This window comes from Phyllosticta citribraziliensis (assembly GCF_038025025.1).
Source record: "Phyllosticta citribraziliensis strain CPC 17464 chromosome Unknown J3D65scaffold_4, whole genome shotgun sequence".
Lineage (NCBI taxonomy): Eukaryota > Fungi > Ascomycota > Dothideomycetes > Botryosphaeriales > Phyllostictaceae > Phyllosticta > Phyllosticta citribraziliensis.
This window is the reverse complement of record NW_027117341.1, coordinates 2,169,556-2,197,018: the sequence shown is the minus strand read 5'-3', so window position 1 is coordinate 2,197,018 and position 27,463 is coordinate 2,169,556. Positions and strand designations below refer to the sequence as shown.

At 54.7% G+C, this 27,463-nt stretch overlaps 11 protein-coding genes across 11 annotated transcripts; 7 read left to right on the top strand and 4 right to left on the bottom strand.

Moving 5' to 3' along the window:
- The first annotated feature begins 48 nt into the window (after positions 1-48).
- J3D65DRAFT_305886 (uncharacterized protein) lies at positions 49-1,083 on the top strand. Its single transcript, XM_066795230.1, has one exon. It carries the CDS (start codon positions 184-186, stop codon positions 910-912), a length of 729 nt encoding a protein of 242 aa, XP_066657283.1. The 5' UTR covers positions 49-183; the 3' UTR covers positions 913-1,083.
- Positions 1,084-1,746: 663 nt separating this feature from the next.
- Positions 1,747-3,004, top strand: J3D65DRAFT_305888 (uncharacterized protein). Its single transcript, XM_066795231.1, has 3 exons — positions 1,747-2,091; positions 2,144-2,805; positions 2,858-3,004. The coding sequence occupies exons 1-2, from the start codon at positions 1,912-1,914 to the stop codon at positions 2,798-2,800; spliced, it is 837 nt and encodes a 278-aa protein (XP_066657282.1). The 5' UTR covers positions 1,747-1,911; the 3' UTR covers positions 2,801-2,805; positions 2,858-3,004.
- J3D65DRAFT_620505 (uncharacterized protein) lies at positions 2,939-4,802 on the bottom strand. Its single transcript, XM_066799877.1, has 3 exons — positions 4,357-4,802; positions 3,111-4,263; positions 2,939-3,048 (listed from the first exon to the last, which is right to left on the bottom strand). Exons 1-2 carry the CDS (start codon positions 4,694-4,696, stop codon positions 3,218-3,220), a joined length of 1,386 nt encoding a protein of 461 aa, XP_066657281.1. The 5' UTR covers positions 4,697-4,802; the 3' UTR covers positions 2,939-3,048; positions 3,111-3,217.
- A 2,264-nt stretch (positions 4,803-7,066) lies between these two features.
- On the bottom strand, positions 7,067-8,476 carry J3D65DRAFT_693882 (uncharacterized protein; the record flags this gene model as incomplete). Its single annotated transcript, XM_066803972.1, has 4 exons — positions 7,067-7,652; positions 7,700-7,770; positions 7,823-8,073; positions 8,136-8,476. The coding sequence occupies 4 exons, from the start codon at positions 8,474-8,476 to the stop codon at positions 7,101-7,103; spliced, it is 1,215 nt and encodes a 404-aa protein (XP_066657280.1). The 3' UTR covers positions 7,067-7,100.
- A 144-nt stretch (positions 8,477-8,620) lies between these two features.
- On the top strand, positions 8,621-9,964 carry J3D65DRAFT_620496 (FMI1 protein). Its single transcript, XM_066799876.1, has 2 exons — positions 8,621-9,033; positions 9,233-9,964. Exons 1-2 carry the CDS (start codon positions 8,695-8,697, stop codon positions 9,899-9,901), a joined length of 1,008 nt encoding a protein of 335 aa, XP_066657279.1. The 5' UTR covers positions 8,621-8,694; the 3' UTR covers positions 9,902-9,964.
- Positions 9,965-9,983: 19 nt separating this feature from the next.
- J3D65DRAFT_645292 (uncharacterized protein) lies at positions 9,984-11,214 on the top strand (the record flags this gene model as incomplete). The annotated part of the gene is made up of 2 exons (XM_066802204.1): positions 9,984-9,988; positions 10,104-11,214. 2 exons carry the CDS (start codon positions 9,984-9,986, stop codon positions 11,212-11,214), a joined length of 1,116 nt encoding a protein of 371 aa, XP_066657278.1.
- Positions 11,215-11,469: 255 nt separating this feature from the next.
- On the top strand, positions 11,470-13,813 carry J3D65DRAFT_305744 (major facilitator superfamily domain-containing protein). The gene is made up of 5 exons (XM_066795229.1): positions 11,470-12,010; positions 12,058-12,567; positions 12,625-12,928; positions 12,975-13,160; positions 13,216-13,813. Exons 1-5 carry the CDS (start codon positions 11,724-11,726, stop codon positions 13,633-13,635), a joined length of 1,707 nt encoding a protein of 568 aa, XP_066657277.1. The 5' UTR covers positions 11,470-11,723; the 3' UTR covers positions 13,636-13,813.
- A 2,620-nt stretch (positions 13,814-16,433) lies between these two features.
- J3D65DRAFT_657526 (uncharacterized protein) lies at positions 16,434-18,440 on the top strand (the record flags this gene model as incomplete). Its single annotated transcript, XM_066802520.1, has 2 exons — positions 16,434-17,699; positions 17,721-18,440. The coding sequence occupies 2 exons, from the start codon at positions 16,434-16,436 to the stop codon at positions 17,949-17,951; spliced, it is 1,497 nt and encodes a 498-aa protein (XP_066657276.1). The 3' UTR covers positions 17,952-18,440.
- Positions 18,441-18,525: 85 nt separating this feature from the next.
- On the top strand, positions 18,526-20,031 carry J3D65DRAFT_676081 (uncharacterized protein; the record flags this gene model as incomplete). Its single annotated transcript, XM_066803599.1, has 1 exon — positions 18,526-20,031. The coding sequence occupies one exon, from the start codon at positions 18,526-18,528 to the stop codon at positions 20,029-20,031; it is 1,506 nt and encodes a 501-aa protein (XP_066657275.1).
- Positions 20,032-21,484: 1,453 nt separating this feature from the next.
- Positions 21,485-22,767, bottom strand: J3D65DRAFT_676080 (uncharacterized protein; the record flags this gene model as incomplete). Its single annotated transcript, XM_066803598.1, has 3 exons — positions 22,298-22,767; positions 21,920-22,222; positions 21,485-21,493 (listed from the first exon to the last, which is right to left on the bottom strand). Exons 1-3 carry the CDS (start codon positions 22,379-22,381, stop codon positions 21,485-21,487), a joined length of 396 nt encoding a protein of 131 aa, XP_066657274.1. The 5' UTR covers positions 22,382-22,767.
- Positions 22,768-23,117: 350 nt separating this feature from the next.
- Positions 23,118-25,355, bottom strand: J3D65DRAFT_620482 (uncharacterized protein). The gene is made up of 2 exons (XM_066799875.1): positions 23,875-25,355; positions 23,118-23,828 (listed from the first exon to the last, which is right to left on the bottom strand). The coding sequence occupies exons 1-2, from the start codon at positions 25,098-25,100 to the stop codon at positions 23,474-23,476; spliced, it is 1,581 nt and encodes a 526-aa protein (XP_066657273.1). The 5' UTR covers positions 25,101-25,355; the 3' UTR covers positions 23,118-23,473.
- Positions 25,356-27,463: the final 2,108 nt, after the last annotated feature.

Genomic DNA, 27,463 nt, shown 5'->3' with positions numbered 1-27,463 from the left:
CGATTCAAAGAATGCGAACCGCGCGGCCCGAGTACAGGGTTGAATACGTCTGGCAGTGCCAGACGAAAAGACTGGCTTTTCAAAAATGGCTTCAAGTGCGGGACCGAGGAATACCTTCAATCGAGGCGTTCCATTTGCTGAGGAAAACCCTTCAAGCGGAGCACCCTGGAGGGGTGACGAGCAATGCCTTCAATGGGCGCGACTTTGGAGGTGATGGGAAACGTCTTCAATCGAGGAGCCTTTAGACGCGACGGGAATGGTCTTCAATCGGGGGGAGAGGGACGTTTGAGCGTGACGAGTGATTCCCTCGATCGAGTCGGCTGGCGCAAAAGGCGAGACAAAAAATGCCTTCCAGTCGTGGCGCGTTGCTCTCGCGACTTGTCCTTGAATGATGGGGAGTTTTACGAGGCGGGACAGCCGTCGCATTGGCCGCTTTCTCGGTGTTCCTCTCAGAAGGACGGATTACGTCTGGCAATGGCAGACGAAAAGCCGCTAGGCAGTGCGAATGAGGCGAGGAAAAAATGCCTTCAAGTCGCAATTCGACGTCTCGATTCCTCAATCGACCCCTCGACTTCTCCCGCTGGTTCTGGGCGGAGCAGGTACTTCCGGTGCGCTCGCTGTGTCCGATTTTCGATGGGGGGGCCTGTCTTGCGTGTTTTTGATGTCGGCTCAGTTGTCGCAAAATCACCAGTGATGATCTTCCAACCTTCAGACCTTCATACCACCAACGACGGCCTCCTCTTCTACCTCACCTCACTTCGTGCGCTTTCACATAGCGAACAAGACCTTTCGCTTTGCTTGCAGTCTCCCGTGCAGCCTGTCGCTCCTCGAGCCTGGCTCTGCTCTCTTGTTTTGTCTCTAGCACGAATTTCCGCCACGGCGATCGACCACGATGAGCTTGAACCCTGGTAAAACTTCAAGCTCACTCTTTTTGCAAGCTCTTCTCACTGATCGTGATTGCAGACGAGGTGGTTGATTGGGCGCGCAGGGCCGCGGCCTTCGCCATCGTCTCTCCCAGCGATCGTCCGAAAATCTTCAAAAGTCGCGATCAGGCTGCCGAATGGCTCTTGGAACAGTCGCGCGATCGTGGGTTTCGCATTCCGAGCTTCAAAGACATCGATTCAACGAGGACCTCGCGCCAGATTTCTCACGAGGCAGCGCGCCGCCTGAAGGAGCTGAATCACGTCACTTGGCCATCCACGCCTGAGCGCGAGCAAGCCACGATGGCTCGCTCGAATGAAGAACTTGCCTGCCTCATAGCAAGACAATACAAGATGGGGTATGAGAACGGTTACGAAAAGGGCTTCGAAGATGCAATGGCAAAAGTGATAGAAACTTCAAAGGCGTTGGAAGCTTTGAGGAGCTCCAAACCGAGTCTAGGCGCAGCATCACGGGCCAAACATAAGAGCATTGCGCAGCGAGTGCCTTCTGCTTCCAACGACACAAGCAACCCGGATGCCATGGGCATTGGAATGCCAGCTGCTGAAGACTCGCCATCCTCCTCGCGCCCTCGCAAGTTGCTTCGCAGGATTGGCGGTTTTGAAGTCTCTGTCTCGCCCACGCAAGATGAGCGTGAGACATCAGCCAAGTCGGGTACCCAAGACACCGCGTTGAAAGCCAGCGGTGCTTTGAAGCCAATTTTCCGAGCCTCTCTACGCAATGCCTTCAACGACGAGGATTCTGCGATTCCCACTCTGGAGGATGATCTGATTTCCAAGTTTGGCGAGGCAGCTCATCAGAGCACAGTAGATCGCGAGTTCAGCCGGTCATCAGTTGAGAAAGATTCTTCCACACGCCATGACGGGGAAAGAGTTCTGAGCTCCAGAGATCGGGCCAGAGTATCGGCCTCAGAAAGCCCAGCAGCCTCGATAAAGCAGCCTCCAGCTCGACGCTCCCGTGAAAAAAAAAACCATGCCGCAAGCGAGCAGCCGTGTCACTAGAAGCATGAGTACCTTCATGGGCAATGCGGGCCCCGGCACTTCTAGTAGTGCAACTTCTCGGCGAGAGCCAGCACGTGGAACCAAGAGAATGCGCGCTCCTTCAACATCGAGCAGTGGCTCTGAAGACTCTTCGGATTCGTGGGGTATCGAGGTAAGTCTACTTGAATGCACGGGTTTCTTTACAAATACTAATGAATTTGCAGCCGAAAGAATCTGGATCCTATGAACACAAGCGTAACTACTGGCATGCTCGATACCGTGATGGCCTCGATGTGCGCGAGTGCAAGGAATTCGTCCACATTGAGAAGAAGAACGAGAATTGGAAGCTGTTCAAGATCCGCAAAAGCGACGATTGGGCCAACGCGCACGCTCTGACAAAGCTGGAACCGCTGGCAAGCAACAAAGAGCTTCTTGCCAAGGCACAGTATGCCATAAAGCAGGAACGCTTATTGGAGAATCCAGGATATGGATGGTCCTGGGTCCCACTGGCCCGATTCATGCATCTCGCGAAGAAGTACAAAGTCCACAATCACGACGCCATTTTGCGCATGGTCAGCTACTTTGACAGGACGAGCCCCGACTGGAATGTTCCGATGAAAGGGGCAGACAAGGGAAAGAAGAAGGAGAAGACAGTTGCTCCAGCTTGCGGCTACTGTTCAGAGTCGCTTGAGGCCGGATTCCAAGCGTTCCAAGACCATCTTGACGACTGCAATGAAGCTCAGTTCCCTCCAGTTGTTGCGGAGGCCTGGGTGTGCAGTTGTGGCTTGACATTCTACGACCAGCAGGATCACGACGACCACATCAATGACAGTGTTCCTCCGGCGGCTCATAAGATTCAAAATTACTACTCCGTGAGTTGAGTCAAGTAATAACAGTCTGGCGCTACTGAGAGACGCGATGGCTGGCTGATCCTGTAGATGCGGTAGTTGCGAAAGATTTAAAGCAATGCTGGATTGTGACGAGGAGTTGAGGCACAGAATGGTAGCAAAGATCAAGGGGTGTACTTAGAGAACCTCGAGACAACGAAGGGACATCTTCGAGCAGCGCATATTCAATTCGTCTGCCAATGCCAGACGAAAAGACTTTACCAACCTGTGCTACGAATCAGTACGTCGCTGTAACTCCACCTTTTATTCAGTATCAGTGACGAATTCACCCACTGGTTCTAGGGAGCATCCAACACACTTCGAATCCAACCCAGTGAAGAGAAAGCCTTGATTGAAGGATATTAAAGACAAGACCAAGAAGTACCTAACGCTATATAATGCTGATCATTTCTACAACTTCGGCGGCTTCCAAGCAGAACCAGCCCCGCCTGCGCCCCCGCCGCCGCCCCCTGGTGCTCCGTTTTCCCCTGGCTTTCCCGGCGTACATGGCTCGCCATTCGGACCGCGCTGGCATGGCCCTCCGGGCCCCCCTGGTCCCCCTGGTGCTCCATTTCCTGCACCGCCCGATCCGCCTTTCCCTCCGGCGCCAGCGTTCCCACCAGAGCCTCCACCCCCAGCGGAGCCGCCGCTCCCACCAGAGCCTCCAGCCCCAGCATTTCCTCCAGCCCCGGCAGAACCTCCTGCCCCAGCATTTCCTCCGGCCCCCGCATGTCCTCCAGCCCCTGCGTTCCCACCAGACCCTCCAGCCCCGGCGGAGCCTCCTGCCCCAGCATTTCCTCCAGAGCCAGCATTTCCTCCAGAGCCCGCGTTCCCCCCAGAGCCTGCATTTCCTCCGGATCCCCCGGACCCCCCAGATGGACCATTCGGAGCTGATGGGGCGGAGGGGGCCTTTTGTGCTTGACAGCCTTCGCCGCCGCAGCCACCTGGCGCGGACGGAGCATATTGGATCTGACGACATGATGAGCCGCTGCATGACCGTCCCTGCCCTTCGCCATAGCCTCCAATTCCTGCGCCTGCTCCTAAACCGATACCTGCCCATGCTCCTCCACTGCCAGCGCCCTCTCCACCAGCACCAGCTCCTTCCTTTTGGTCCGCCCGATAACCCCCTTGTTCAGGAGCAGGGCGGACTTCCGGAGCGGGTTGGACGGGAGCAGGAGCGGGACGAACCTCTGGAGCAGGCTGTTCGGGAACTGGAGCAGGTCTGGGGGCGGGTTGCTCAGGGGCGGGTTGCTCAGGGGCGGGTTTCGGAGCCGGCTGCTCAGGTCGGGGAGCAGGCTGGACCTCAGGGGCCGGTCGGACAATGACCGGAACAGGAACAATCTCAGGCGCAGGGCGAACTTCTGGGGCAGCAGGGCGCTGCGGCTGTGGGGCAGGTTGGACTTCCGGGGCAGGTCGAGGGGCAGGGGCGGGCCGTTCCTGGACGGGTTGGCGCACATCTAGTAGACTCGTTTCAGCCGAGGGGGAACGTCGACGGACTTTTTGTCCAGGGGCACCTGTGCGGTCCTCAATCGCAGGACGCCAGTCCTCACCTCTGTTGGATTCGCCCTCTCCCTCTCGATTGTTGTTGTACTCGCGGTTGTTGTACCCTTCGCGATTGTTGTTATTCCCTTCGCGATTGTTGTTGTACCCTTCGCGGCGGTCTGCGCGGTACCCTCCTCCTCCTCCTCCTCCAATGCTGCCCCCGCCGCCAATTCGTCGATTCTCTCTGTAGCCTGCGTTGTAGCCAGCATTGTAGCCGCCCTTGGCCTCGCACGACTCGCACTTGGAGCCGCCGCCTTGGCTCGTGTAGCGGTCGCCGCCAAGCTCAATGTCCAGGTTGATGTCGCCGCCGCCATAGTTACCACCGGGCCCATAGCCGCCCTTTGGCATCTCAATGCGGTCGCGGTATCCGCCGCCGCCGTAGCCTTTGCCGTATTCGATTTGCGGTCCTCTGATGTCGTACTCCGCCTCGCCTTTGAAGCCGCCGTATCCTTTACCGTAGCCTTTGCCGTAGCCGCCGCCGCCGCCGCCATAACCCATGCCGAAGCCTTTTTTCTTGCCAAACATCTTCTTGCCAAACATCTTCTTGCCAAAGCCCTTCTTCTTGCCGAACATCTTTTTGCCAAACTTGCCCTTTTTGAACCAGACGGCGTTGATATCGTTTGTGCCGTTGGTGTTGGCAGTGCTCGCGTCCAGGTCGGTACCGTTGGTGTTGGTATTACTTGCCTCGAGGTCAGTCCCATCATCCTCGCCATCGTCTATATATTCGTCGCCGCCGTCGTCAACACCATCATCAATGTCTTGCTTTGTGGCATCATTGGTGGCGTTTGGAGCAGCGGATACAGGATTCAAGGGTGCCGGGACAGCGGGATCAGCTGGTGCAGGAGAATCAGCTGGGGCGGGAGGGTCGGCTGGGGGAGGCTCCGCAGGTGCAGGTTCGTCTCGAGGAACGAGTGGTCCGTGACCTGGACCATGGCCATGGCCATGACCATGTGGAGGAGCGACGTCGACAATGTTGTGGCCGTGAGGGTGGTGATGTCGATCTGGGATCGGACCAGCGCTCGCCAGAGCGAGGTAAAAGACCAGCAGCCGGACAACCTTGTTGGCCATGATGGGCCGATCGAGGTTGTGTGTAGTGTGAGGATTTGGTGAGAGGGGGGAGAGATCAGTAGCGAATGTTGTTCGACCTCACGGAGGTTTGTTTGTTGTACCGATGGAGAACGGAGCCGCTGAAGCAGGCAGATCTTTATAGAATAAGGATAGAGTTGTCGATCACTGTTTTGTCCGACTACGAGCGGTAAACAATCCAGCAGGTTTATTAGTTCCGTGCGTTGTAGTGTACTTGCCCTGTCTGTCGATCAGTTGGTAGTATGGGAAGACACATGGTCGTTTCGAGGTCGAGAGCGTTGTCCAATCCCTGGACATTTGAGGAGTAAACAAAACAAGTAGCAAATTTTGCGAGTTCGGCGGTGGCAGCTAGTGTTGTAGCCCTGTTTGTGTACCGGCGACCATCTACGTCAGCGTCTGGAACTTTTGGATCCACGGGCCACACGTAAAAGGTACGTGACGGCAAAGATGTCCGAAAATTGTACGCCTTGATTCCTGGCGATGTGCTGCAAATCTCAGGATTCTCGCAAAGAGGTTGATTCCTTTGGAGATACCGTGATGCCAGTCGGATTTGGTAGAGGTATCCATTTCCGGTTGTTTCACGGCGCCGAATCTGGCGTTGTTGAGTCGATTGCGACGGCAGCAAGAAAGGTTCCCCATGCTAGTTGGCTGAACCCTGAATGAGAGGTCGCAGCAACTACGCCGTTGCCTGTGCCGTGGGCCAGCAATGAAATCCCACCTCGACAGTACGCAGGACATTTTTGGGCGGGACAAGACTTTTGGTCCGTTTGTCGCTCTGATTGTTCTCCTTGCGAGCCGTGCTGTATTTGCAAGTGGCCGTTAGTCTTCGCGGCTTCCAGGGAAACGGACACTGAATTCGCGGTCCTGTACTCTTTGACAGTGAGGTTCCCGGACTGGCGTTTCTTGTTCCTGGCAGGTGTGGTAGTTTGGCCCACGAAACAAAAGGGCCAAGAGGTCGAGTGTCTCATTACTGCGGTCTCTATGGGAGACGTAGGGTGTCGTCGGTGCGGCCGAAGCCTCGCGCACGTGGTTGCTAGGTCGGCTGGCGAGGGTCGCTTGAGGACGCGAATAACACCTAGAGTCCGGTTGTTTTGGGACGGTCAATGGTGCAATGAGGCTAGAGCAGCGCTCTTCAATATCGTGCGGCCTTTTCTCCTCTGCCGAGTCAGTTCCGCTGTGATGTTCTCCAAATTCTCGAGACTCAAAATACAAAACCTTCAGGGTGGAAACGGTCCTGGGCCAGACAAAACATCAAACCCCTTGGTCAAACGAAAGCATCGTTTCGGTTGATGGTACGGCCGCGGGGCTGCCAAGGTATCAACCTTGTAGCGCACTCGACTGAAGTCACGGCCGCCTCAAGCAGCTCGCCGATAGCTACTCAGGAGGAACGCGTCATTCTCGATTCGCATTAGCTCTACGACATGAGCAGTGCCATTTTCGTTCTCCGTCATATGCAAGTATTGCTGCTCTTCACGCAATCTTGCCCTGAAACAATCTTCGCGGCTGTTTCGTTGCAGCCTCACCATTTGTTTGTTGATGTGTCTTGGCAGCAGACGCGAAGCATTCCGCCAACTGCATTTGTACATAGCTTGTAGTAGCAAAGGGCTGTTCTTTGACGTTGCGTCAGCGGACAAAAGACAAGAGGCTTGAATGACTTACTCGAATATCAAGAAGTCCCCTGGTTCTGTACATCTATTGCCTGCCAGTCCTCCCCCTTGACAATATCCACTGCGCTGCTGACCTCGGTAAAGTCTTCCAACTCTTCACTCACAGTCTTGAGCTTTTCCTTTACACTCGCGACCCCTTCAAACCCGACAATGTGCCTCGCGGGCGGATTGTCATGACCGCCAATCGCCGTCAAAGCGTGCACCGTCTCCGCGATGAGTCCCGCCCTTACGCCGGGGTCAAGCATGGGATACAGAGACGCAATGTTTGGAGAAGAAAGCATGTCGCCCACGCTTTGCGGAGTGTTCCCAAAAGACAAGTCGTCAATGTCACCTGTCGGAGATGGTGCCTGCGCTATGCCCGCCGAGCGAGTATCAATCTTGTCGAGCAAGCCGCTAAACATGTCGCGAGCTAGTGGAGCAGGATTGACGTCGGGCGCGTACTCGGGCATCGGAGGAGCTGATGTGATGCGATTGGTGAGGACGTTGACTTCAATGTTAGGCTGGACGATGGACATTTTGATATTGAACGGAGCAATTTCAAAGGCGAGACTCTGTGGTTGGTTAGCGGACAATTGCCGAGGTATGTGGAATGACCTACATCGCAGTACCCTTCAATTGCCCATTGAGAGGCGCAGTAAACCCCCAGTCCTGGTGTTCCCAAATGGCCAGCTCAATAGAAGTTAGCTAATATTCTTCAGCGCATGGCTCTGAGGACCCGTACTTGTGCCCGTGAGCATGATAATGTGTCCATTCTTCTTCTCACGCATAGCAGGGAGGACGGCCTTGATGATGTTGACATTGGAAAAGAAATTGGTCTCGAACTGGTTGCGGATGAGATTCATTGTGCGAGTATTTTGAGACAGTTCTTCGACAGTGCCCATGACGGTTTCGCTCGAGCAGCCCAGGAGCACGTCGACTCTACCAAAGGCCTCGACTGCTTCCGCGACGGCAGCTTGACACTGGCCTATGACCCTGAGACGCGTTTGTCAGTATTCCCACACCACCAACAAGCAAAGGACATATGCGCACCTTACCTAGCGTCTAGTCCCACAATCCTCAGCCTTTCCTTCCAGCGCTCCCGCTCGCCTTCGGCCCTGCCCACAATGTCCAAAAAGTCCCGAAACTCTTCGCTCCGCCCACTCTCGCGCTCAAACTCTGCAGGCAAGACGCCGGCGACCACATAGTCGCCGTGTTCCAAGACCTTTGTAGCCAGGGCTATGCTGATTGGCGAGGTGCCATTCGTCAAGAACCAGACGCGAGGAGCATTGTGCGGAGGGAATCGCGGGGACCGCGGACGAGCTGCGCGCGAGGGCGTGGTTGAAGCTGGGGCGGAGGGAGGGTCGTCTGGAGGCGGCGTGGAGCCCGCATCGGTCATTCTGGCGGTTCAATGGGAGTTGTCGCGGACATTGCGGTTGCAAATGCGGAGGAGGTGGTTGGGCTTCGGGAGACCGAGACCGATGGGATCCACGGATGTGGAGAAGAGCGAGCCGAGGCCGAGCTGTGACGTTTGACGCCGACGGACTTCGGCCTTTGGCAATCTACAAAACTCCCCGCGCCGCCAGCCTTTCCTCTCCACCACGTTCTTTTGCAATCATGCTGATTCTACGAGGCGCCAGACGGTCGCTCTTCACCGCGTCTTTTCCACGCCTCACCGGGTCGCGACGAATACCCATCCCGCAGAAACCTCCGCCGTTCCCTGTCGTCGAATCTTGTCCGTCACCAACATGCGCATGCCGCCCAGTGCCTCCCATGCCCGAGGGCCTCGACATAGATCGCAAGCAAAATCTGAATGGCACCATGGCCAGCTACGGGGAACAAATCATGATTGCCACGGGCAAGGACGACTGGAAGAGCAAAATCGAAGACGAAGAGGACGCCCACTTCCAGCGCAAGCTAAAAGAGCTACTGGGCAGAAAGGGGGAGCTCTGCGACGTTCGTCACACTCCCCGAGTAGTACTCACACACAGATGAGCATTGCGCGCGTGGAGGAGAGGGAGAGAGGGGCGTCGCGGTAGCAAGCCAGCTCGCCGCGGCGCTCGAGCCTGTACCTGTATATGCTCCTCCTCGGGTTTGAGCGTTTGAGCTTTCGCGCATGCTCCTTGTAGGGATCTATGCTAACTCTTTCGTGTAGCCCTTCCATAATTCCAGCATCACCAATGTGTCATTCCCCGCCGCTTCGTCTTCTCCCGACACAGCCTCTGCGTACCTCTTTCCCAGTTTCCGCTACATCCCATCGATACCCCTCGCCGGTGACGGCGTCAAGAATTTTCTGCGCGGATTCGTCAAGCCAAAAAAGCTCCACCCTCTCAACCTAGAGATTCTCGACGAAGACCAGCAGCAAATAATGGTGAGAGATGAATCATTGCAGCAGCAATTTGAGGGTGTGAGAGAAGTGGACGAGATCATGGTCCTCATCTGCGGACACGGCGGGAGAGACGCGCGTTGCGGAATATACGGGCCCCTGTTGCGGGACGAGTTCGAGGAAAAGCTCCAGGCCAAGGGCATTCCTCTTCGACCTCAGCCCGACTTGCAAGAGCATCATGAGGGCATGTCGGCCAGCGTCGGACTGATAAGCCACATTGGTGGACACAAGTACGCTGGCAACGTCATAATCTACATTCCACGGATCTTGCGCGAGGCTGGACATCCTCTGGCCGGCAAAGGCATCTGGTATGGACGAGTGGATCCGGAGCACGTCGAGGGCATTGTCGATGCAACTATCGTCCAGGGCAAGGTTATCAAGGACATGTTCAGAGGCGGGATTGAAGACAATGACGCGCGTTCAGTCATAAGACTATGAGGATACCACCCTGCTCTATCAGACAGACTATATAGACCTATAGAAGGAATAATTGTTGGACAGACCTGACCTTGGCGAAATCATGACGCGGGCATCTCTAAACTCCGCTAAGCCCGTCTCACACTCTTCCGTCTTCAACAACGAGCCGCCCACTCCCCGCAACACCACAAGCTCGCTGTCCCATGCCACGCGTTCTACGCAGCTCGATCCGGCCCTATGCAGGTGCTCTGCTCGTCGTCAGCGGCGGTGCCGTAGGCGGCTTTGCGTGGCGCCACTACGACTCCAAGCGCAACGAGTCTGCCGACGGACTGCACCCGCAAAACTTCTCCGCCTACACCATTGCCGCGCGCGAGCCGGTTTCCAGGACCAGCAGCATCTTTACCCTCCATGCGCAAGATCACACCGGTCACCACGACTTGAAACACGTCTGGCAGCGTGGCGTTTGGAGCGTCGAGGTCAAGCAGCCACAGCTGCAGATAGCCCGGGCGTACACACCGCTGCCACCATCGCCGTCAGCTGTGCCAGAACCGGCTGTCACTACGTCTCCGTCTTCGACCTCCTCTCAGGCTACACCTGCTGCCGCCAACAAGGACGACGACGACGCGCACTCTTCCCGCGCCATCCGCCTGCTCATCCGTCGCGAGCCTTCTGGCGAGGTGTCCAACTACCTGCACCGTCTTCCCGTCTCTTCCACTGTCGAGCTGCGCGGCCCCCACGTCGAGTTCGAAGTCCCACATGATACGACAGACGTTCTGTTTATCGCGGGCGGGACGGGCATCGCGCCAGCCCTGCAGGTCGCTCATGCACTGATGACGCGGGAATCAAACGACGCCAGGATACGCATCCTCTGGGCAAACAGATTGAGGGAGGAGTGCGTGGGCGGAAAGAGTGATAGTGGCGCGAGGGGACATTCAAACAGCGGCAATGGAGGGTGGAAGAGCTGGATTGGGCTGGGCCAAAAGCCAAAGAGCGAGGACTTTATGTCTGCGCAAGAACAGGAGGGGAAGGAGGGCGCAATCGTGCAGGAGCTGGAGGCGCTCAAAAAGCATGTGGGGGCAGATGGCCGCCTGCGGGTCGAGTACTACGTCGATGAAGAGGGAAGCTTCATCAGGCCAGCGCACGTCTCCAAGCACCTGTCCGAAACTCCGCACGGAAAACAAGGCACGCAGCTCATCATGATATCTGGCCCCGACGGGTTCCTCGACCACTGGTCCGGACGAAAAGTTTGGGCCGAACAAGGCGAGGTTCAAGGTCCGCTCAGAGGTGCATTATCGAAGATGGATCTCAAAGGCTGGAAGGTGTGGAAGTTGTGAGACAATCAGCGGGGCCCGCGCTGCGTCGACGATCACACACTCTACCCGAACCTCCTACGTCTGTCTACTGCGAGCTTCATTCATCCTGCCCGCAAATGGCCCCATCCGGTTTACCGAAGTCGTCCAGCTTGATAGGTAAGCGTCGTATATGCGGACCAATTTGAACAAGTTGCACGAATCGGTACGTATAACGAATCAACGCCACAAAAGAAAAGAGCGCTCACGGATAGAGACAGAGCCCTGCGACATGACAAAGCGCCTCGAGACGTCGAGGCTGCCTCATTGGTGGTTACGCACGTCAGTCAGCGATGACCATTCTTTTGCGTCGTCGGCAGAAATGGCGCCGCCTACGCAAGTCATCACGGCCCTGGCGTGCCTGGAATTGAACTCATGCAACCGCTATCTATCCGTTCGGACTTTTTCATTGTTTAAATATACGGAGAGAAAACCGGCAAGGGTGTGAGAGCCAGGCCTTTCTTTTCCTGCGGCTTCGTCTTTTACTTCAAACCATGCAACGGACCACCGATATTGAAAATCAACATGGCGTCGAGAGTGCCGAAAAATCCCTTGCCATTGGCCTCGAATCATCCCAGCCCGATGCAGCAGCCAGCGACGACAATGCAAGGCCTGCCATCTTCAGCTCGACTATTCAAGAAATACTTTTCGTCTTGATTGCAACCCTGAGCAACAGTATGAGTGTCTTGGCTGCTGGAACCGTTGTTGTTATGACCGCCATAGTGAAGAAAGATCTGGACATGACTACGGCCGAAGTCACCTGGATCAATGGGGCATCTTCGTGCGTGCAATTCCAACCCAAGCCTTCGCTGAGACTAATACAACCAGCCTCGCATCTGGGTCATTCCTGCTCCTTTTCGGCCGCTTGGCCGACTTGTTTGGACGCAGATTTATGCTTATTGGAAGCCTGGCCATGTACTCGGTCTTCTCTCTCGCGGCTGGATTCTCCCAGAGCCCCATACAGCTCGACATTCTCAATGGTTTCATGGGTCTGTCTGCTGCAGCTGCTGTGCCGACTGCACAGGGCATGCTTGCCACTACTTACCACAGGCCTTCGAAACGCAAAAACCGCGCCTTTGCCTGCTTCAGCGCTGGTAATCCGCTGGGTATGGTCACAGGCTCCATCTTCTCGGGCATTGCCGTGCAATTGTTCAGTTGGCGCGCGAGTTTCTGGCTGCTCGCCATTATCTTTGCCGTCATCACTTGCGTTGCCATCTTCATATTGCCGCCAGATCAAAGCGTCAAACTGCCGCTCAACAGAGAATCCGGTAAGAGGCTTGACATCGTTGGCAGTGGACTGACTATTGCCGGCATTGGCATGTTTTCAGCTGCGCTCAGGTTTGTGGTCTTCTTTCATTCTGCAAAAGCACAGCTTGCTAATCAGTTGAGTTGCAGCCTCGGATCTGATGCACCACAGGGCTGGAAGACGCCTTATGTGCTTGTGCTCCTGATTCTCGGCGTCTTCACCATGGTCACGTTTGTATTTTGGGAAATGTATTATCCGCATCCCATCGTACCCATGTACATCTGGAAGAACCGCGACTTCAGCATCATCATTGCTGTGCTTCTGTTCGGATTTCTTGCCTTCCCGACCATGTCTTTTTGGGTCTCGCTTTTCATGCAGCTAGTCAAAGGCTATGGACCGCTCAAGGTTGCGGTGCACTTGCTACCCATGGCCATTGGTGGCATCACCATGAATGTAAGTTAAAATCCATATTTCTCCTCCTGCATCTCTAACACATCAGGTGGTCGCCGGCTTAATCATGCACAAAGTCTCCAACAAGCTGCTCATGGGCATCGGCGCCTTTTGCTATACGCTTTCCTTTCTACTTCTGGGCCTCCAACACTCGTACAGCTCCTACTGGGCCTTCATCTTTCCGGGCATGCTTCTCGGCGTCGTCGGCGCCGACTTTGAATTCTGCGTCGCCAACGTACGTCTCCATCTCTCCCTGAATTGTGTAGACTGATTAGATTGACCCGTCGCAGATGTACGTCATGTCTTCGCTGCCACCCTCGCAGCAATCGCTGGCCGGCGGCATCTTCCAAACCGTCACCAAGCTCTGCCTGACCATCGGCCTGGGCGTCAGCACCGCCATATTCGACGCCGTGAAAACGCACCCTGCGGCGTCAGGCTACCACGCCCACGACCCGTTTGAGCCGTTTGCTGCAACCATGTGGTACTGCGCTGCGGTTGCCGCGTGCGGCATCCCACTCGTTTTCTTCCTGCGCATCGGCACGCAGGGCAACAGTGGAGCTACTACGCCTACTTTGGCTCCCGAGGATCAAAGCGAGAGGACGAACAGTACGAGCGCGAGCTCGACACCGAGCTCTGGCGCTGACGGGAAGGAGGGCAGTGTTGTGGCGCAGACACCTGTCTCGGTGGATGGGGGAATGGAAAAGCTGTAGATGTCTGAAGAGGAGAGGAAAATTCTGTGAGTGCTGTCTGTCTGATGCTGTCGGCTTGAGACGGGTGTGTGGCTTGACGGCTTCTCCTGTGTTTTGTTCGTCGTTTATGCTAAGGGATACAGTAGACATTGATAGACGATTAGAATGATGAGACATGAGTCTTGCTCCCGTCGCTCTGAGCCAGGTATCTGAGCTCTTTTGATCCAGTCTGATGTCCCATCAATCTCTTCCCTATTTCTGTTGACTTTACTGGGTGCCTCTGACGTGGCTGGATGCGTGGTTGGTGAATGAGCTGCTCGGGTCGTCGTCGTTGCTCGCCTTGAAGTGGTAAATGAGGTGTTCCTGGTCAAGAAATTTCAAGCCTTGACATTTCTTTCCAGTTGCCGAGAAGTGCGGGATCGTTCCTGGTGGGTGGTGTAGACGTGCCAGTGCAGTGTGAGGTGACGGCCGCGGAAGTCCACCCAGGGGAGTCTTCGCGGCGGGCGGAGTGACGTCATGGGTAAGTGCCGGGGCGCGTCTCGCCGACACGGACCCGACGACGCGTCTTCCATTCCGGCGCGTCTCCCCCTCTGCAACAAGGAACCCAAACTTGCACCGTTTTTCAGCTGCTTCAAACCCCTCGCCGTCGCGACCCAGAGCGTGAATTTCACACGTCACTGTTCTCTGTCTGCAATTTCCCACCGTCACGATGCGACGGTTGCGGGCTCTTTTCCGCGCGGACTATTTTTTCACGGCTGCACTCTACTGACAGCCCGGACAGCTGCTTGGCCATCTCGAGGTGGACGGTCCGAAGCTTCCCATTCACGAGAAACGTACTGATGATCTGAGCGCGCACAGGGAAGAAGCCTTGCTTCGCTCCACGAGGAAATCCGCAAACGATGCGCCCAAAGGCCATGCTGTGCCGATTTCACACGACCGTCGCGAGCGAAGCCATGCAAACTAGCCACAATCGAGAGCGTCTGAAAACGGGTCCAAACGACTTTTCCTGTGCAGATTACAACCACGAGCGGCCGGCTTCACCCGGGACCAGTCTTTCGGCGGGGTGGCATATTTTCAACAATCAACCTTGACAACGTCGGAATGTCTTGCTGCAACGAACCATGAAACAACCCTCCTCCCTCACCAGGGGCTTGTCAATCGGAGCACTCCTGCTGTCCAATGACCATCCGCCGCTGAGCTGCGCCGTCGCTCCACCTTCCTCGAGCTCGACCGTGATGCCGCACACCTGGTAGCTACACAATAAGCCGCATTGCCTTCGCTGTGATATAAGGCGAGGGCTGGAATAGAAAGAATATCCAGGTATGTCCCGGGGCGACCGCACTCGCCCCATTGTTAACGTGGGTGCGGAAAAGCAGCTCTCGGTGGATCGACCGTTCCATGGCCGCTTGTCTGCCCCTTTTGGCACATTGCTAGAGCTCCCTCGCGAGCAGATGGACTCTACCACAGCGATCAATCGTCGTACACGGACTCGCAAGCCACCGAATGTCCAGCGCGACTGTTTGTTGATCATCTCATCAAGCAAAGCGGCCGACATGGGCTTCGTTCCGATTTCCGCCAAAGTGATTTGGTGGAATTACGACACCTTGAGCGCCGCGTACACATGTCCATTCTGCCTATTGGGACGCCGACAGAGGTTCCCGTCACAGGGCCAACTGCCGCGGACCTACACCAGCGAGTTGACAGCCTATGATGGCTCGCAAATTGCACATCGACTCGAGCTCCAGTTGCCTTCCTCTGGGGAGAGCGATGGAATATAGTACAGGATCTAAAAGGCGGCTGTACAATTCGAAGGCCTCGACAAGAACTTGTCTCCTGTGGGGTCTCCTTCCGAGGTCAATGAACTTGAGTCACATACCCAGACAGTTTCTGGGCCCTCAAAATGCACTGCTCTCCAGGCCAACTTGCCGCTCACTTCTCTCGGCATCAAATCAAGCTGGGTATTCGAACGTGATTATGACTCTCAACTCTCGATCACTCGACAACTTTCTCGCTCCACGGATGCGCTTGGCAGTCCGATTTTGGCTTTTTCTGGGAAATATGTAGACGACGAGGCCAGTGCTCCACAGCCCGCGAGCGGGCGGCGCGACATCATCAAGACAGTCCACCGCCACAGTTCTTCGCTTTCTTCGGGCCATGAGCTCGGTCGCGTGAGTCAAACAGCTGCGTCTCGCTGGGCCTGAGTGAGCCAGCCTCACTGCCCCGTCGCCGACGCCGTCATGCTCTTCACTTCCAGCACTTTCGACGAAGCTCCACTCTCTGCGACCGCAGCCCATGACCCGGCGTCGCTGCGACGGGTGCGAAGTAATGCACCAGACTAGTCGCTGCTGCTTGCTCCCCAGCTCAGCACACTACCACCTTCCCCGGTCTTTTTCTAGCTCGATTCCTTGTCCCGTAGGCTACAGCACGGGCTTGGTGCCTGGTTGATCCGCGATCTGACCAGCTAGCCACCGCTTCTTTTTAGATTCAACGCTCCTCTTATCGCTCTTCTGACAGCCTCGGCGCGTGTCTATAACTCATGTTTTGGTTATTGCCAATTTCTCTCTTTCCCGCCAATTTGGCCTGTCGTTGTATCTACAATGGCTCATTCCCTGCGGATGATTCCTTGCTAGAAGCTGGCTTCGATCATCGCATGGCTATCCTGGTCAATTATCATCTCCTGGAGCTTTATCTTCCAGGCTCCCTCCCGCTTCCGCCTTGGCCCTTGGATGCAAACCCCTCCTTCCGTCTTGCTTCAAGTTGTCTACGCTACTGATCCACTTCTTCAAAATGCTTCAGCGACCGGAATTAACGCACCCAGAATGACGTCAATTGTCCCGATACTCTGGTGGAATCAGAGACATTCATACGTCAAATGCCCGTTCTGCTCAGAGATACATGGCTTGTCCACGCCCCCAAGAGGATTGATCGAGTGCTCGAGAGGATCGATCGGGCGCTCGAGAATCCATTTACTTCTTGATCCACGATTTCAATTTCAGTACCGTCTACCTCTGTCAGACTACGAAATCGACAAGGAAAACTTTCGGTTCGTCGCCCTCGGCGCCGATCCGCCTCCTCCAGAGCCAAGCCCTCTTGCATCTACGACGCAATCGCTGGAGAGGTTGAGTGTGTTCGATACGCATCCGATATGGTCTCGGCACATCGACGACGAAGCAAGAGCCGAGGTAATCATTGGAAATCGGAGGCTTGTGGCGCTGTTCTTGCTGGAATCCAGTGAAGTCGAAGTTTTCCTGAATGGATGCGACCAAGGTGGCTCCACGGCCTTGGGACTAGCGGCAATTGAAGGTCACTACGACATCGTGGAGCTCTTGTTGGATTTTGGAGCTCCCATCAACATTCTTGATTATAAACAAAGGACTCCGCTTATGTGGGCTTCTCTGTTGGGACACTACTCTGTTACGCAGCTTCTTGTGGATCGTGGCGCGAACCGGGGTCTCCGGGACATCGATGGCTTCACCGCTATTGATCTTGCAAGCCCTTCGGAGCGAAATGAAATCGAGCGAAACTACACGCCAGCCTACAAAGGGTGGACCGAGGAAGCCAGTACAGCGCGAAAGATCATCGTCAACTATCTTCTCGCCGACGCCAAAGTCTTGCAACAGGCACTGCCCCCTTGTATCAAGGAAACCACCAATTGGTCTTTCGAGAGAATCTCTTCACTCAAATTCAAGCTCTCCCAGACCTCTGAAACCCAGATTCACCTAGATAACTTCCATCAAGCGGTTGGAATACTTAGTCGTGGGGGCAACTATCCTCCCATGGCGACAAAGAGTGGCTGGAGAGATGGCGCACTCAAAGCCAACCTAGAGGAAATCATGCCAACAGGTCGATTTTGGAGAAACGAGGCCATGCGGATCGCCAAGGACGTTGATTTCTCATTTCTCTCCGACCGGAGGGACGAAACACGATCGGGGCAATTTCATGCGAGTCACGTCGAGCCGAAACTCATTGCCTTCTTTATCAGCAAGCACGTCTTCCTCCGGTCGGAGCTGCAAGCAAACAAGGGTCTTCGCGACCTCCAGCAGGCCACGCCGCAGAACGGCATGTTAACACGAGCTACCATCTTGGTAAACAAACCCCCTTGCTAGAAATGTGAACGCTTCAAAGACGCTGTCAATGCGACCTATGGTCTGGACATCAATTTGATCAACGCAACCGTATCGAATCCGACGGAACCCGCCAGTGACAGCCGAGAGCGTCGGCCAGTAATCGTTCAAGTCCCTCTACGCAACGATTATTCTGCCGATGGCACTTGGCAGTATCTTGAAACAGATGTCAGGACACTGCTGGATTTGATGACATGCTCAATCGAGTCCTAGCAATCAGAATGCAGCGGCAATGTCGCTGTGACGACCGCGGATCAACCCACCACGCAGCTCTCCGCTGTTTGCTTTGCAACTGAATATACAGCTCCTCCGTCTCTACATCGGCAGCTTTTCCTCTTACGGGTTCACGAACTTGGTGCCTGGTCGATCCACTGTGCGGTCTGCCGGCCGCGGCTGAATCTGGATCTACCTGCTGCTCGTCTTCTCGAGCTTCTGATAGACATATGGCTTGTGTCAAGCTCCCTTGTTTGTTAAATTGTTTGCGAGCTTGTTTTCTGGATTTTCTAATTCGTAGCTTGTATTGTGAGCGGAAAGGTAGTTACATGAGCGACCTACTGTTTGTGGTATGATAGTTGTACTGGTTGTGCTAAACTGGGTTGATGATTCTGGCAAAGTTTAGCTGGCAGCACAACCTTCTGGATCGCGTCCCCACTCTTGGACACGTCGATTTAGGTTTGAAGAAACTCGCTGTTTAATTCTCTCGCCCTCCCGGTGATGCTCTGTCTCCCTCTCTTGCTTCTCGCCCCTGCTTCAGTTCACACTTCTGGCGCAGAGGTAACCCGCAGCAATGCAACCTATCACGCTGGCCGCCCAGGTGATCTGGTGGGACGCGGCCACTATTTTTGCGCACTACTTGTGTCCATTTTGCGAGGAAAGCCACGCGCGCAGCTTTCCCTTCGACGATTCTGCGTACAAGACACCGCAGCCGGCTCCTGAAGAGATGGCTGTGGCTGGAAACCCACCGCTCCGATTTCGATTCGAATTTCCCTTCTCGGAAGAAAATAACACGGCTTGGTATGTAATCGACAAGCAGAAGGCGCGATTTGTCGCTCTTGGTATGGATGGCATTGTTGCCAGTCTTCGATCCCGCATATCTTATCAACCGGACGACCTTACGAAAAGACTTGAAAGATTGGATATCGACAGCAGTGATCAAAGACCCTCTGACGCTGCTGAGAAGCATGAATTCGATGCTACCTGCGACAAAACTCGAACCCCGGAGTTAGAACGCAAACGAAAATTCGAACTTGTCCTGGAGGAAATGGGTCGAGGGAATTGCCGCTACTTGAAGCATTTCCTGGAAACCTCCGGCAATTCCAAGGCTTTGCTTCACACTGAGATGTCAGATGGAAACACGGCCCTGGGACTCGCAGCGCAGCAGCCATATCCTAATATCGTGCAGATTTTGCTCAAATACGGAGCAGATGTTAACGCACAATGTGAAAAAGATCTGAGTACGCCTGAAATCCGGGTTATTTCGAAGAACGACACGCCTCTTATTTTTGCTGTTCGGAACCTACACTTCGATAATGCCTGGCATCTTGTAAACCATTGCGCGGATAAAGCCCTCCGTAACGTTTTTCACTATACGGCCATGGATTACGCGAATGGCTTGGATCCGAGGATCGGTATGTTCCCAGAAATCCTTGACAATAGCGAACACTCCAAAATGGCCCGGAAGATCAAAAGTCACTTGCTTGTTGACGACAAGGGCCCAATTCCAATGCCAAGCCCGAGAGAGTCGCCAGAAGACTATGTTTTCGAGAAACAGAGTCAGGGGAATTGGGAATGGCAGATAAGGCTGTCCAAAACTGTCAGCGACTTCTTCCCCGACAATACGTCAAAGACCATCGCAGTGCTCAAACGCCCCGGCGGATCCCCAGATGTCGCCGCAACAAGCGGTTGGGGGCGTTGGTACGACTTCCGTACCGACATTTTCCAGCTCCCTAGCAACTGGACAGAATCGGCAATGTATCTAGGTGGACTTATTGGCTTTGAATTCCCAAAGAACATCGAGAGGGATCACGGTCAACCCGGGCGCTATCATGCCTGTCACGCTGAGGCGAAGCTGATCACGTTCATGGCCGCTCACCATGCGTTTGTACCAGCAACAATCAAAGAAAGGATTGAGCTCCAACAGTTGGCGGAGATCTCACCGCCTGTCAGATTGACGCAAGCCAATATTCTTGTGAGCAACGAACCCTGTCCAATTTGTGAGGGGTTCAAAGAAGCCGTCAATGCGTACTTGGGCCTCAAAATCTCGCTCTCTAACCGGAGATTGAAACAACAATGAAGGCTGGTCACCATCATGTCGATTCTCTCGAGGTGAACGCACCTGAGTGAGCATGTTCACTAGTAGTTCCCTTGCTTGTCTTGTCTCTCTGCTTCTCTTCGATTTCTGAGGCTGCTAGACAGTACGAAGCAGTTTTTAATTGCCCCATTCTCTTTGTTCTCTGTTTTGATCGCTGATGGACTGCCTCTACTGAGGGTGAGTCGTGTGCAGCTAGTCCGTACCTGTAGTCAGTCAATCCCAAGCACGTGCGCAATGTGAACCATTGAATACAACTACTATGAAATCACTACTAGTGAGGCTTTTCGCTAAGACGTTCAAGGTTGCAAGTCCACATGGCCCAATCGGGAAACACGCGCAACTTCAAACATCTACGAAAGCTTCACTATTGAATCTCTCACTGATTCTCTCTATCTAGACGTTTAGAGTTGCAAGTCCGCATGACCGAATCGGGCAACCAAAATGACTTCGAACGTCTACATGAACCTCACTATCACATCACTTTCACTGACTCCCTATTGTCCGCATGACCTAATCGGGCAAATCAAGCAACTTCAAACGTCTGCGAAAGCTTCACTATTGAATCACCGTCACTGACCTTGGTGCCTTAGACGTCTGCCAGGTGAGGTTCTACAGACACCGTACAGCCCAATCGGGAAACCCGAGCAACTTCGAACGTCTGCAACAGCCTCACTCTGTCATATCATTCTCACTTCTCTTCACGTACCTAGAAATTTGTTCGAGCAAACCTCCGCAGCCTGATCGGGCAACTCGAGCGACTTTAAACGTCTACATGAACCTCACTATTAGATATCTATCATTGATTCTCGTTTCCTAGACGTCAGAAGTTCTGAAAACTCCGCACGGCCGAATCGGGCAACTCGAGCAACTTCAAACGTCTGAACGGTTTTGGTCCAGCTACGATGCTGAAATTGGTCCGCCGCGGACCTCTCACACTCGACCGGACCAGGCAAAGATACAGGACCGACCACGTCCGTCAAGACGACGACACTTCGCTACCATACCGCCAGAAAGCCTGGACCAGACGTCGTCAAAGTCGCTTCGGTTGGCCAGCGGCCCTGACCTGGCCCCCTGAACTGGCCTTATGCTGGCGGCGTTTTTGGCCGGGTACTGGTCTACTGATACCTTAGTGCCGAAACTGTCAGAAAACAACGCCGAACTGCTCTGAATGATAGCGCCGAGACTCCAGACGACAACGCCAGATCGCCGACATCTGGCGTTACCGGAATCTTCAGTCGTTTGAAATTGGAGCAGACTCCCGACTTACCAAAAGGGGTAATCTGAATTGTTGACTTTGGGGCGTCTGAGAGACCTTCCAGCTACATGTCGTGTCCAACACCACACACACATACAACGTTCTGGATGTACGCCTGCCTCCCTTCAAGCGTCTTCTGTAGCGAAACCTGCCGTCTCGAAGCGGCATGAACACTTTCTTTTAATTTGACTGGCATTTAATGTAAGCCAATCTTGTTCCTGTGCCGTGTGCTCAATGCGCATATGGTTGCACCATCTAATTTGGAGTAGACGCTCTGGGATTTTCTGTTCTATGGATACCTCATGTTCCCCAAGCCCCGGGCAAAGAATGTCTTGCTTGTCTTCGCGGACTAATCACACTTGCTCAAACACGACCAGTGCCCTGAAGACAAGTTTCCCAACAAAAGCACCAAGGATTCCAAAACAAATCGCACCGCCAACCATGCGCCACCATCCAGCGACAAACGTCTGCGCCGCAGCTCGGCCAAACGAGTGACAAGCACAAAGCCGCAACAATGGCCCCCACAAAGCAAGCAGGAACCACCACGTCCCTCGTCCGGCTCGTCTGACCAGGGAAATAGCGCTGATGAGGTTGACTGTGGCTCGATCTGCCGACGTAGCGCCACATGCAGTAGTCGAAGCCGCCGATGAAGAACCACAATGCGAGGAAGTGGAAGAAATTGGGGATGTAGAACCACAAGTTGTAGTCCAAGAGGGCGGTATTGAGGCTTTCGAACAGCGATTCGCTGAGACACAGCTTGCGGAGCACTCGCCTGGTCGTTGAGGGCGCACTGTTGGTTGGAGCGGTTTCCTTTTTCTCGTCGAAAGTGGAGAGCTCGTCGCAAGACGGGGTGGATTGGAGAGGTTGCGCCTCCAGCATCTCGATGGAAAGCGGCTGTGATGGATTTGGGGCGCGATACTGAGCAGGAGAAGACGGTCCGTCAGCATTTCTTCTGCGTCGCGCTGCATAGTCGCAGCTCTGAGGGTGTTGTACCTTGGCTCCACCGCACACATCGCAGACAGCGACGAAACTGGCGCGAGATTCGGACATTTCTGGCATCGCCATGGCGTCTTCCATTTCAATCCACGGTGATGGGTGATAAACGGGGTGTCGCCGAAAAAGCTAGAATGATTTGGCACTTGGTAAAGATGTGCAGAAGAAAGAATTGCGCGACGGATTCGAGAGTACTATACTGTTCCGTGTTTGATGTTGGGTAACGAGAGGGAGTAGCGCTCGCAAGGTGAAGAGGTTATCGACCGCGCTGTCTGAAGGAGAAAGAGAGACCCAGCGGGTTACTGCCGTGGAGCTGTCGCCACAGCGAACATGGCATGAAAGCGTCTCGTTGCGTACAGTGTCTTGTTCTTGCCTGGGGCATCCGTCCGTTGATGAATCCGCTTTGCTTTGCCGCGACACTTTGTAGTCCTTGACGACGCACTGCTCCGCGCGCAGCAGGACGTTGAGCTGTCGGACAAGTTGAGCAGGACGTTGAGCTGTGGGACAAGTTGCAGACGCGCTGTGGTGACGAGCTCGGCCAGTAACTCTCCGCTCTATTTTCAGTGAGCGATCAGCGGGACAGTGGAAGGCGAGGGAGTTGTCTGGGGCTGCCGTGGTGGCAGGTGGCATCACCTCAGAACAACAAGACGGGGTTCCTGCGTTGGCACTCAGTTCGAGCCGATTTCTGCGAGCCTTGGTTTGCGGCCAGGTGCCACATGTCCAACTGTGCTGTCAGCTGTCTACGACGCGATCGAGGCGCGGCCAGTCACGGGGCTCTCTTATGGACATGAGTGCTCGCTCAATGCACGATGGAAGTGGATTAATGAGAAATGACCCATTTGTTCAAGACTACTTACAGATTAAACAAAAACGAAAGGCATCCAGCAAAAGGTGCCACGGCGTAACGAATGTATGGGGAAGTGAATGGGGACGGGATGAAAAGAATGAGAGAAGATGTCCTGTAAAACAGAAAACAGAGGGCACTGAGAAGGGAACATGAACAGTGGAACAATGCCAACTCACCTTTTCATGAAAAAGTCACAAAAGAAGAGGACCCGGGAACATACACAAGAGAACAGAGACAAGCCAACAGGGACAAGAACACGCGGACAGGAGAAGAAACCCAGTTACACTTCGTAACGACATTAACGACAGACGTCAACGAAGGACACGCTATTAAAACATCAACTTGGGTATCTTCTTTTCGCCCTCGCACGTCATAATCGACGAGGGCGGCGTGCTGTCGGTGGTGAGGCTACCACCGGTGGTAGCCTCAATGCTGGCGAGGGACGAGCTATCCGAGGTGACCTCGGTCTTCGGCTTCACAAAGCCGGTGAGCCTGCGGAACCCCTGAGCTCGCATCGTATGCGGCTTCTTGATCAAAGAAGACTGCAACGCCTCCTTCTCGAGTGGTTGGGTCTCCCGACCACTCGATCCCAGCCTGGAGCGGACTCCGTCGAGACGAGCCGAGATACGCCATGCGCGCCCGTCTTTGGAGGCTACGGAGGGCGTTGGCTTGTCCTTGCGAGTTCTGTCAAGGTCAGCGCGTATTCGTTTGAGAAGGCTTGATTGCGTACCCCATCAGATCCATCGACTTCCATTTCTTCAGCACGCTCTTCGGCCGGGGAGATTGCCCTGGTTCTGGAAGGTCCATGCCGGCATTTTGTGGAATGGTCGGCTGAACTTCTCGACGACGGTAGCGAGACGGAGCCGGACCAGTGACGATGGTCACGCGTTTAGGCTTCGCCAAGACGGGAGAGCTAGGTACTGCAGACATCGCATTATGATGGTCCGGGATTGTTGGAACCGGACCAGCGCGAGTGGTGGCATTCTTGGAGCTCACCAAGGTGGGGATACTGGATGCTGCAAGCTTCAAATAATTGTGTTTCGGGGTCGTCGAAATCGGACCGGCCGAAGGCTTGACATTCTTCGAGTCCATCAGGGCGGTGGTTCTGGAAACTCCAACATTCGAATGGTGGTGTTTCGGGATCGTGGGAACCGGAGGAGGGCGAGTCTTGTCGTTCTTGGTGTCCAACAGGGCGGTGGTGCTGGCAGCTGCAGCGTTTAAATGATGGTATTTCGGTGCCGTCGAGGACAGGAGACGTTTGTGCTGTAAGGAGTGGAAGGATGTTCGGGATGCGAGGCTCAGCCTCTGCATCTCACGACTCGGAGTTGCCCTGCTCGAAGGCGCAGCATTGCTCGAAAGCCCACTCGTCGTTCTCGGACTGACCTGCAGTGAGTGCAATTGCGAAGTTGAGGGCGAGCATATGGTGTGTCGGTTGCGGTTGGAGTGGGCTGTCCTCTGCTCATTGAGGAGAGCGACACCTTTCGATAATGGCGGCGGTCCCTGGATTTTCCGAGCCCGATGGGGCTGAGGGGGTTTCGGCGGGCAAGCAGGGACTGGGGGACAGGGGGGAAGAGCAAGAGGGGGAAGATGGGGAGGTAGAGCAGGGAGAATCGGTTGCAAAGATTGCCGCTGTTGAATTTGCGGAAGCCGTTGCTGGAGTTGCTGGCGCTGCTGCTGTTGCTTCAGCAGTTGTTGCTGAGTCTGCTGTATCTGGCATTGCAGCTGCTGCAATTCTGCCTGCTGGACCTCGTGCTGGAGTTGCTGCTGGAGTTGTTGCAGCTCTTGCTGTTTCTGAAACAGTTGCTGCTGAAGCGGTGACGGGCCGAACTGCGGCTGAAGCTGCGGACCAAATCCCGGAAAGGCGCAATTCGAATACATGAAGTTCGGTTGAACAAAGGTCCCCGTCTGTTGAAATGTCTGTTGCTGCGTCATTGGCTGACCAATTGGAAGGGCCATGGCGGGGTTGGAGAATGGAGCAATGGATGAGGAGCACAACCGCCCCTGGCGGACTTGGCAATGGCTCGCTGACTGGAATGAGATTGAAGGTGGGGAATGCTTTTAACATATGTTGCAAGGCAGCACATGTCGGCCTGAGCGTTGACGTCGTCGCTGGGACTGATTCGACTACTGCTCCCTGGATTGGAGAGGCCGTTTCTGGTCACGTCTAATGGTTAGCCCGCGAGTAGTGCATCTGTTTCAGCGAGCTTACACTGCTTCAACACTGCCGTTGCTGACCTCGACCAAGGTTCCGTGGAAGAGGTGCTGCTCGGTGGCTGCCTCGACGGCTGCCTCGACCGAAAAATGACAATGTCGTCGTGAAAATGGCAAATTGTTGTCTGCATGCAAAACACGACCCCACAATCTGACAGATGTTGCTTTGCCGCTTGTGGAATAGGGTTCCGCAAGTCAACCGACCGAGGCACAACGGCCCTGTATCCCTTTGAACGTCTGCAGGCAGTCGGTCGGCGCAAACAACGGCAATATTCTTAGGCGGTCGTCTCAGATGCTCTTTAGTCGGCCAAAACGGCAGCTGGTACGCTTAGGGAGTGCTTTCGGGCGGGCCCAGATCGAACATGTCGTGATTCACATCAAAACAAACTCTTGGCGTAATCGGTTCCAGATTTGCCGCTTGGACAACAAACCCTGCGTGGAGTATCTTTCTGGCCTTCACGATCACCATCAGGGAGGCCAGAAGGAAGCAATTTGTGTGAGAAAGCTTCCTGCGGCTCCCACACGGCTGCTGGGTCCCAGAAATCCGGTCGCTTGCGCGCAAATCCGGGGGTCAACGGGCGGCGATGAGCTGACTAGACAATGTGCAATTGATCTCCGGGGACGTATTTGGTGAACCGGCGAGACGGTAATTCGACGTCATTTTGAGAGAGCCACGCTGGGTATGCGACATCTGATACAATGGAATGCTGAAATGGAGCTAGCATTCTCAAAGTGCCCGTGCCTGTCCAGTGGGGTCGACTGTTCTTCCTGGCTCGTCTGGCGTCGAATCGAATCGGAGATGTTCAGGCCACTAGAAAACGGAAACTCAGTGACTAGCGAGTGAAGATCGAGCGATTACAGTCATGTGCAAATCCCGAGCACAGGTTTACTCAAGAAAGACACGCGATATGCGTGCGAGGGTTGAGCGAAGGTGTTGATCGTCGAATTCCCGGTCCCATCAAACGCCGTCCGATCCTCGGAGCCACGAGGTGAATGCGGAGTCGGCGAGCATCCCCTTTCTCTGGCGAGACCATGATGGCAAGGCTTTCCACGCGGAATTTGCAATGGCGATAGTGTTGCTGGTTCCAAGGATGGAGAAGGCGTTGGTGTTGAGGTCGGCAGGTCGGGAGGGTCCGAGTGCCCGGCCACACCTCAGCGGCGGCCTGTCCTATGACGTCATGCCGGTGCTGCAACACCTGCACCACCATCCGGCCCGGTCGCAGGGCACACCAGACCTCCCCACGACATCCCGTCCATCAATTGTTTTCATCACTCAAAGCCAAACACCATCGTCGAAACTGTCACGACAAGAATCCAAGAGCCAAAGACCGTCCAGAAGCCTTCATCCAGAGTGCTCACGAGCATGGGATCACCTATTGCGAGATTCACGCCGCAGTCCCACCACTAGTACATCATCGCCAATTCGAGCACAGACTCATCGTGTACTAATCATTAGACTCGTTCGCTAGGTAGATATCTTACTTCGCCCATCTTCGTCGCCCATCTTCGACGATGGTCACTTTTCCAAAGACCGGAACCTACACTGCGCCGTCGCACCTGGAGTATGCCAGAAGTGGAAAAACACACCGCACCACTTCAAAACACTCCATCCCTCGACAAAAAAACAGCCCGTCTCTTTGCCCATCCGCTACTTCTAGATCCTTCCATTTACGGCATATCTGAAGACCCGCTTTCCATTGCACCCTGCGCCAAGAGCATGCTGAGTCCGCCTCGACGACCCAGAGCTTCGGGCCAAAAGGTGCGGCAGATACGGTATGGAAAGGGCAGGCAAGAAGCTTCCAAGCTTCCAAGGGATCGGAGGACAAGAAGCATCCAATTGAGCTCTCAAAGATGGACAGAACGAGCTGGCGAGTGGTTGTTGGTGTTGAGCCCCGCATTTGGGCACCCTGGGAGAAGCTTCACAGTTCGCGCTAATTGTTCTAGGACGAAGAGCTCTTTTGGGGACGAACTCACGAGAGCCGCTACGAATTCGATCTAAACGCCGCCGCCGAAGTTGGCGCAGCAACGGCGCCGACGGTACCGCATACGGCGACTCAAGCAACGAGGACGTAAAGGATGATCTCGATGGCGAGGATGAGGAGCAGCGA